The following is a 10,000-nucleotide window of genomic DNA, read 5'->3' on the forward strand; positions in this document are numbered from 1 at the left end:
CTGAACCGTCTTTCTTTTTTTAATTACTACTTTTTCTTTCATTCAGAACAGCACATGACACCTGAGTTAGGCCTAAAAGTTAAAGGAAATAAATGATATATAAAGATGAAATGAAATGTCCAGGGTCTCCACTCTAGCCCGGGTTGCCAGATTGAAATCCCTCTTTTTTCAGCCAGAAGATGTTTACAACACTTTGTGATTATGAATAATGAGGAGAAAGTACATTTATTCAAAGCTAACAGGTGATTAAAGCTCACAGCTACCAGCTCAGCGCCGTGCGGCTCGGGGGCAGAGGGTAATGTGCTGTGTGCAGCGCTGAAAGGCGCCAAAGTGGAGAACAAAGGACAGCTTGACCACACACACACACATATACACACACACACACACACACACAGTGGTTCTTGAGTCAGTATCACATGCATCCTCAGAATCGGTTACATCATTCTCTGAATCTGTCCATTGTCAACTTTTTGGAGAATTTTTTCAGAGAGAGCGAGAGAGTGTGTGTGTATGTGTATGCGTGAGTGTGTATGTGTTCTTTACAGAAAGAAAATAAAAAACAAACAAATTGAGAAAAAAACAAAATATAAAAAGATAGAAGTTTTATTTGTCGAATTCTGGATTTGTCTTGAGATGTTTTGTTTTTTATTTAATATTCCTTTATTTAATATTCTTTTATTTAATATTCTTTTATTTAATATACTTTTATTTAATATTCCTTCATTTAATATTCCTTTATTTAATATTCTTTTATTTAATATTCTTTTATTTAATATACTTTTATTTAATATTCCTTCATTTAATATTCTTTTATTTAATATTCTTTTATTTAATATTCCTTTATTTAATATTCTTTTATTTAATATTATTTTATTTAATATTCCTTTATTTAATATTCTTTTATTTAATATTATTTTATTTAATATTCCTTAATTTAATATTCTTTTATTTAATATTCCTTCATTTAATATTCTTTTATTTAATATTCTTTTATTTAATATTCCTTTATTTAATATACTTTTATTTAATATTCCTTTATTTAATATTCCTTTATTTAATATTCCTTTATTTAATATTCTTTTATTTAATATTCCTTTATTTAATATTCCTTTATTTAATATTCCTTTATTTAATATTCTTTTATTTAATATTATTTTATTTAATATTCCTTTATTTAATATTCTTTTATTTAATATTCCTTTATTTAATATTCTTTTATTTAATATTCCTTTATTTAATATTCTTTTATTTAATATACTTTTATTTAATATTCTTTTATTTAATATTCCTTTATTTAATATTCTTTTATTTAATATTCCTTTATTTAATATTCTTTTATTTAATATTCCTTTATTTAATATTCTTTTATTTAATATTCCTTTATTTAATATTCCTTTATTTAATATTCTTTTATTTAATATTCCTTTATTTAATATTCCTTTATTTAATATTCTTTTATTTAATATTCCTTTATTTAATATTCCTTTATTTAATATTCTTTTATTTAATATTATTTTATTTAATATTCCTTTATTTAATATTCTTTTATTTAATATTATTTTATTTAATATTCCTTAATTTAATATTCTTTTATTTAATATTCCTTCATTTAATATTCTTTTATTTAATATTCTTTTATTTAATATTCCTTTATTTAATATACTTTTATTTAATATTCCTTTATTTAATATTCCTTTATTTAATATTCCTTTATTTAATATTCTTTTATTTAATATTCCTTTATTTAATATTCCTTTATTTAATATTCCTTTATTTAATATTCTTTTATTTAATATTCTTTTATTTAATATTCCTTTATTTAATATTCTTTTATTTAATATTCCTTTATTTAATATTCTTTTATTTAATATTCCTTTATTTAATATTCTTTTATTTAATATACTTTTATTTAATATTCTTTTATTTAATATTCCTTTATTTAATATTCTTTTATTTAATATTCCTTTATTTAATATTCTTTTATTTAATATTCCTTTATTTAATATTCTTTTATTTAATATTCCTTTATTTAATATTCCTTTATTTAATATTCCTTTATTTAATATTCTTTTATTTAATATTCCTTTATTTAATATTCCTTTATTTAATATTCCTTTATTTAATATTCTTTTATTTAATATTCCTTTATTTAATATTCCTTTATTTAATATTCTTTTATTTAATATTCTTTTATTTAATATTCCTTTATTTAATATTCCTTTATTTAATATTCCTTTATTTGATATTCTTTTATTAAATGCCACAAATATACGGAACTAAATTATTAATGTATTGAACGTAACTTTCCAAGAAACTAACAAAAAAATACACACACACACATTTACACTCTCTCTCTCACACACACACACACACACTTACACAAACACATTTACACTCTCTCTCTCACACACACACACACTTACACAAACACATTTACACTCTCTCTCTCACACACACACACACTTACACAAACACATTTACACTCTCTCTCTCACACACACACACACTTACACAAACACATTTACACTCTCACACACACACATTTACACACACACATACACTTACACTCTTACATAGACACACTCTTACACAAACACACACTCTTTTACACACACTATCTCTCCTCTCTTCGTTATTCCTTTCATTCTTTCTTTCTCCTCTTAAGTCCATTCTCTCATCTTTCTATCACACTTTCATTCGTTCATTCATCTTTTCCTTTCTCGTGCTCACACCTCTCTCTCTCTGTCCTCCTTCTTTTCCCCACACTCCTCTCTCTCTCTCTCTCTACTTACTTTCTTTTTTTAATTACTATGTTTTCTTCTATTCAGAACAGCACATGGCACATGAGTTTGGCTTAAAAGTTCAATGAAATAAATTATATTTAAAAATTAAATTACCAGTAGGATACAAACGTTTCTTCACACACGCACACACACACGCACGGTGACACAATGGTGGTTTTTCATTTAGCTGTTGTTCTCTTTCTCTTCTCTTTCTCACCACATGGTCCTGTGTTTACAGTAAAACAGAGAGCACACTCATCTCTATCCTCCCTACCGGTTCCTGCACCAGATTAAACTGTGTCCTGTGGCGCCCCCTAGTGTTAAATACAATAAACGCTGTCCTATGACGCCCCCTAGTGTAGAATACATTAAACTTTGCCCTGTGGTGCCCCCTAGTGTTAACTACAACACTTCCTGTGCGTTCCACATGACTCGGGTCATTAAGACCTCGCTGATTAGCTGCCAAACTGTTCTATTCAGCTTGAAAATGGCTCATTCTAAATATTTATTCAATGTGGAACGGTGCTAAAAATACTTAGTGAGATGAAGTCCTTGATGCAGTAATTCCTGCAAAAGGATTAAAGCCCTGACAGAGTATCGAGTGCATAGATTAACATACTTTTCAAAAGGTCGACATTTCTGTACTATAAATTCTTCATTCTAATATTTTGAGATACTGGATTTTTGATTTCCGTGAGCTGTAATCATCGAGATTAAAACAAAAAAAAAGGCTTGAAATATTTCACTTTATGTGTAATGAATCTAGAATATATCAAAGTTCCACTTTTTGAATTAAATTATGGAAAAAAGTGAACTTTTCCACGATATCATTTTTTTTTTTTAGATGCATCTGTATATCATTTAAAACATACGAGGTGTGGGTTTGATGTACAGGAAGTGTACGCACCTGTATTTACCCGTCCGGACCTGAAGACCCTTCATACCACACCGCTGAGCTCCTCCAACATCATTCACCAGATCATCACCGATCATCAGCGCCTGCGAGAGAGAGAGAGAGAGAGAGAGAGAGAGAGAGAGAAAGGGGTTGAGTGAGATTCATTTATAAACTCATCAATGGACAAGGATGAGGGGTGCCAATATTTTGTGCTGCAGTCAGTAATTAAACAACTACAAAATGACCTGTAGCGGCCACTGAGGACGTCCACCAAATGTCAGTAACTGGGTAAGAAAATTAGAGGGTAATAATTAGAGAAGTAACTGAGAGACCAAGGGTGATGCTCAGCATGATGCCACCACCATCATGCTTCACTCATGCTCCAACAGGTGTTTTGGCAAATTCCAAACAGCAACTCTTTCAGAGTTAGCCTTAGGCTCTTAAAGAGAGAGAGAGAGAGAGTGTGTGTGTGTGTATGTGTGCGCATTTGTGTGTGTCTCACTTCGTGCGGTTGGATGCCCATGTCATTGAGAACACTCTGGAAGAACATGGGTGCAGGTTTGCCCACCACCTCTGCTTCCAAATCACACGCATACTGCAAAAAACAAACAAAGACACATACACACACACACACAGAGCAAAAAAAGTCTTATCTCTTGCTTGAAAATATCGAAAAAGATTTCAAATCATTAAATCCAAATAACTGAATCTGAATCACTGCATCTGAGTCACTGAAGCCAAACCACTCCAGATGAATCACTAAATCCAAAACACTGAAGTTGATTCAGTGATTCTGAATCACAGAATCTGTATCACTGCATCCAAATCACTTAAGCCAGAGGTTCTCGACCTTTTGTAACTAAAGCCCCCCATGCCTCCCCTATCATTATCATCTCCCCAATATTGGAGGAGACCAGGTATAATGATCATCTATTCTATATAAAATCTATCTATCTATTTTATTATATATACATATACGTACATAGATTTTTTTTCTTTTGTGTTTTTGTACTTTTTTAATTACTTTTCATAACTTTTATGATTTTTAAAAATATAACATGACTTTTATAAAACTATATAATGGACAGGTATGGAAGATTTATGAAATAAAATGTTTCTGAACACTATAATTACTCTGAACAAGAGAACTAGGCTGTAATAATGTGGACTATTTTACATGTAAAACATGCTGCATTCCATTCGTGTTGCGTTCTAAAAACAGTCGCGTACGAATTATGCAAATCTGGACGGAGGGCGTGTCTCGTTATCCAGGACGTTGTTAAATCTCCGGCTCTCGGCCTCTCACTGGACAGAGCAGGCGCAGAGAGAGGTGCGAGTGCAGCGGGAAAGCGAGAGCTCACGCTTTCAGGACAGAACTGGTGATATTTGGAAAGTCGCTAAGGTTTGTCCAAAAAAGTCGCTAGATTTGTCGCTCTGCGCCTAAAGGGGTCTGAAAAGTCGCTAAGTTGGCAACACTGGTCTGCACTCACAGCTAGATGAAAGGCAGGTTAAGCTCCGCCTCTCCCCAGCGAAAAAGTAAATACAGAAGGAGAGGGAACGTGGGGTTTTTCATGCACATTTTATGTTTTTATATATTTTTTACATTAGCCTCATAGCTTCAGTGCAAGATTTTATGAATCGAACGTCTTTACACTTCACACACACACACACACACACACACACACACACAGTGATATTCACCTCCAGAGCTTTCATATACACTCCAACATCCAGCTTCAGGCCGTCTGTCTCCTTATAATAACGTCTAGAGCACAGACATACAGTCAGGAAAGCACCGGAATGTTCTGTCCTTACACTGATATGAAATAAAGTAAAATAAAGTACACTTTGTGTGTGTGTGTGTGTGTGTGTGTGTGTGAGATCATCTTTACCCTCTGCCCATGGAGAACAGCAGCGGTTTATCCAGTGAGATGAGGACGTGAAATGCAGCGTTCATGTTCTGGTAAGAGAAATTATCAGCAGCGTCGCCGATCACCACACAGTTCGGATCGGATTTATCCACTCCGTCGAACTCTGGTAGCAGATCTGAAGGAAGGTAACGCACACACACACACACACACACGTGCATACAGAGTCTGAAAGTTATAGTAGTCAAGGCAGCTAGAAATGAGAGGCTGACGCCTGCCAGTGATGAGTGTGTGTGTGTGTGTGTGTGTGTGTGTGCGTGTGTGAGAGATGTACTGTAAACGTTGTACCATCATGCACCAGCAGGTGGGGTCGGAGGCAGCGCTCCTTCAGGACGGACACGACAGCCGGAGCGGGGGAGAACACCTCTCTGACGTCGATGTCGAAGCCCATACGCTGCAGCTTGGCTACGAACTTCTCCCGCGTGGCCTGCGTCTCATTCGTGCAGAAACGTAGCTGCAGGTCCGAGGATTTTAACCTGCGGGACACACCACACAACGTTCAGTACACTAATACGATTTCAAATTAATCCATTTTTTTTTGTGATCGTTGCGGCCAAAAATTTTTTGCTGCCTCTTTTTTTCGTTCTCAAAATTTGCGGAGTTTTTTTGCGCCTTTTTTTTTTTTAAGTTCTTTTTGCAGGTACTCGAATTGGTGAAATCGCAATCGCAGGAAATTGTCTTTCGCAGTGATGTTTGTTGGTAGACGAGACCTTTTCAGCTGTAGACGTGTTCGACACAAGTGAATCGGAGAGGGCTTCGGCTGACGTCACGTGACGCGTGTCGGCCCGGATCTGCAGTGAATCTGCGGTCATTTTGAAAAATCACAACCTCCTCCGAATACTGAGGCAAGGGCGGCCTTGTGGGCCTCGCCACACACCGTTAATGACGGAACAACCCGCTTTATGCCACACAGCCTTTTCCTCTGGCGTAGCTCGTGCTTGGAGGTCTGACAGCTGTAAAGAAGGAGTGATTCATTTTTTTTTTAGTTTTGGGACCATACATGCAGCTGCTTGCTTTGCTGCACTGCCCGCTCGAGCGTTTCCTACGAAAACAGGGTCTAATTTGTTAGTGTGTGCATCACATTTGCATACTGCAGTAGTTTTGGGGAGTAGGACTGCGTCCAGCAGCTCAGAGACTCGTTTGTGGTGGGCTGTGTGTGTTCCTGAACTCGTCAGGAAGTTCCTGTGTTTCCAAATTGTTCCAAAATCATGTACTACCCCCAAAGACATATCTACGGTCTGTGTAGATATTTACTGACTGTCCCTCAGCAGGTCTTCATGCCTCTATGAGGGCGTACAGTTCAGCTATTTGTGCTGACAGGTATGAGGGGAGACTTCCTGACAGACCGTCTCGTGTGCGGTCACCACTGCATAGCCCACTCGATTTTTACCTGTCTCTGGGTCACGTGACGCAGATCCGTCCACAAAGAGGATCAGATCTGGGTGTTCCAATGGAACATCCTTCAGGTCGACTCTAGAGGAGCAGAGTTCATTAGTCAGTACAGCACAGTCATGTGGTTTTCAGTCTCCCTCCGTTGGAAGAAGAGTAGCAGGGTTACGGACAGTACATGGTTTTAGAGTGACATTCGGCATGTCTAGTAGTATAGTGTTATGGTACTGCCACCATTGGGTGGAAAGGTGTGAGGTTTTCTGCTCAAGTAGGAGTAACAACACCTCATGTGGAACTAAGAGGATCAGTTCTGAGTAACCTACCAGGTCTCTGGATGCCACCACAGCTTTCTCACACGGGAAACTCTGCAGTGACTCTATCCATCTTACCTGAGAATGAGCTGTCCAACCTGTCGCATATGCCATCTCTCTGAGCGGTGCTTCTAGAATAGTATAGTTTAGAATGAAAGTTCTGCGATACAAACACATACCTAGGATAGAGAGAACTTGTTTCTTTGTGCGAGGCTTGGGAATCTTCTGGATTGCGGATACTCTTTCAGCGGAGAGATTCTTTCCCTTTGCAAAAATGTCATGACCCAAGACCGCTTACAAATCTTCTACAAATCTCCATTCATTATGTTATTGGGGTTTTTGGTTGTTTTTTTTTTTGCTCCTCTCACTGGAAATATTGGAGTGCGCACTGACGAATCAGGACAGGGAACAATAACCCCTGCGTTCAGTAATGAGTTGAAATCTGGTCTAATTCCCTCAATAGCTTCTGATTTCAGAGGGTATTGAAATTGTCTGGGCCTAAAGTCAGATTTGGGACTTGAATGTTTTATAAACTCCCAGCGTCGGGCTGTACCACATGTTGAAGGTGAGTTCATGTTCCCAATCTGTAAATCTTTCACTCTCACATAATCTGACCCATGGTCCCCACGTTTCTACTGTTTGTTCTTTATTCTGGCTAATGAGACGTGAGGCGCTGCTTCTGGGGCAAAAAATACACGCAACTGCGTGTCACTCAATTTGACTGAATATGCACAAAATTGGTCACACCAATATAGGTACAGCTCTTCACTTTCTGAGGTATCCATAAACCATTCTTTCTCAAAATTGAAGTCTCTTCCTTCATACACTTGCGCTGTGCAGTGGAGTGCAGAGGACAGCATAAAATCAACACAGTTGTCCTTCATCTTATCATGTGCTGACGCCATCAGGCGAGCACAGGCTGTAAGCTTGTTATGCATGGACCACTGATAAACACAGAGCTCTGTTTCTCTAACAAACCGAGTTCCCAAAGATGAGTTGTCCGCAATTAATCATATAACCTATAGGTTCAATAGCGCAAACCTTAAGAATGTATAAGAGTTTACCTGTGAGGGCGAGTCCACATACAGCAATTTGGTAGGACTTACAGTTTTCTCTTCCCTTCTTTTTTTAAAAACAATTTCTATTTTTTATTATTATTATTTATTTTTTTTTATCTCGGTAAAATTTACTTGTGCGTTAAATTTGCAGAATGTATCATGTACCGCTGATGTGATGGAATGAGTCAATGGGGCATGCCACTTGATGATAACCTGCCGCAAAAATGCTGCGCCTCTCGCCTACTCTCTTTTAGAGCTGCAACAACTAATGGATAAAATGGATAATAATCGATTATGAAAATTGTTGTCAACTAATCTTAAGGATTAGTTGGTCTGCGTGGCACGCGGGAGATTTACTCATTACGTCACTTCTGTTCAGAAAACACGCTTCGGAGAGTAAATACTAAAGTTGTGTCCCAAATGAAGTGCTGTACACTTACACTATGCACAGTGTCCTCTACCGTCTAGAGTGTGGATTTTAGAAAGGTGATCTCATCTCAAATATAACACTAGCGTTTATTTTACTAACCGGAAGTATAAGCCGCTTCCTAGGCGCATGACGTCATACGCACGCTAGCATTAGCAGACACCCGAGTCACCGACAATGACTTTCTTCAGTTTACTTTCTGTCAGCGTTACCTTTTATTCACAAAATGACCTCAGTCTCCATCAGACGGAGGAGAAATCGTCACGTGACTGAGGAAGAAAGTCCGCAAAGGCAGGGAGCATTTTATATTAAACACCGCGGAGATCAAACAGTGCTGCACGAGCACAAAGTTATGTTTATATCCAAAATGCTCCACTGTGTGTAAGGGTCAGGGGAAACTGGTGCGAGTTCCTTAAAAGGTTTAGTTTAATTTAAGTTTATTGTGATTATATGCTGTATTTGCTCGCTTGCAGTGTAACTTCTGTCGTTTATTATAACGGAAGTGACGTGTTAGCAGCGAGGCCGCGTTGCTGATCACGCGCAGTGTAGACGCGCTGATACAGAGTGTAGCGCGAGTAAGACCTGTAATGTCTAATTTAAACATTATGATCAAAAGTAAACAAGTAAAATAATATGTCTAAAGACAGCGAGGAACAGAAACCACAAGGTGCAGTGAAAGTGAGTTTTTATTATTCATTTAGGACTGGAGTTTAATTCAGTGCTTTTTGTGCATCCATAAAAAATCGGCCAACTAATCGATTATGAATAAAATCGTTAGTTTTAGCCCTACTCTCTTTACTTATTTATTGCTCGAACCGGACTCGTTCCGTTAGCAAATATTTTTACCGGTATTATCTCTCTCTATACATATACCCATCTGAATTTATCTTAGTTTTGAAGCTGTGATCTAAGAAACACCAATCTCTCTGCCGTCGCAGAGGCGAAGTTCCTGGAACTTCTTATAAGAAATCGCCCCATGTAATACTTCTCTCAATGTAATACACGCATTTCTTATATCATTGAATCCCTTCCACAGAGACAGCAATACACTATGACTTCATAAAATTCTAATTCTAAATCAATGACTCCCTTCCATACACACAGCAATACACTATGACTTCATAAAATTCTAATTCTAAATCAATGACTCCCTTCCATACACACAGCAATACACTATGACTTCATAAAATTCTAACTCTAAATTCGTGA

At 36.6% G+C, this 10,000-nt stretch overlaps 2 protein-coding genes across 5 annotated transcripts in view; one reads left to right on the plus strand and one right to left on the minus strand.

Moving 5' to 3' along the window:
- The window catches only part of lhpp (phospholysine phosphohistidine inorganic pyrophosphate phosphatase), a 39,276-nt gene that overhangs the window by 27,334 nt on the left and 1,942 nt on the right, over positions 1–10,000 (minus strand). For 2 of the 4 annotated variants that reach the window (XM_053639211.1, XM_053639213.1), the window contains exons 2-6: positions 5,895–6,082; positions 5,571–5,724; positions 5,380–5,443; positions 4,181–4,273; positions 3,691–3,782 (exon numbers count right to left, since the gene is read on the minus strand). In XM_053639211.1, the coding sequence (XP_053495186.1) occupies positions 3,691–3,782; positions 4,181–4,273; positions 5,380–5,443; positions 5,571–5,724; positions 5,895–6,082 (591 nt within the window). The remainder of the gene's footprint in view (positions 1–3,690; positions 3,783–4,180; positions 4,274–5,379; positions 5,444–5,570; positions 5,725–5,894; positions 6,083–10,000) is intronic. The other 2 variants (XM_053639214.1, XM_053639212.1) reach the window with 1 other exon arrangement.
- Positions 9,472–10,000, plus strand: part of oat (ornithine aminotransferase) — a 20,745-nt gene continuing 20,216 nt past the window's right edge. The window contains exon 1 of the mRNA XM_053639208.1: positions 9,472–10,000. This exon is cut by the window's right edge and continues 220 nt beyond it. The gene's annotated coding sequence lies outside the window, so the exon portion shown is untranslated.

Source organism: Ictalurus furcatus, chromosome 13 (genome assembly GCF_023375685.1).
Source record: "Ictalurus furcatus strain D&B chromosome 13, Billie_1.0, whole genome shotgun sequence".
NCBI lineage: Eukaryota > Metazoa > Chordata > Actinopteri > Siluriformes > Ictaluridae > Ictalurus > Ictalurus furcatus.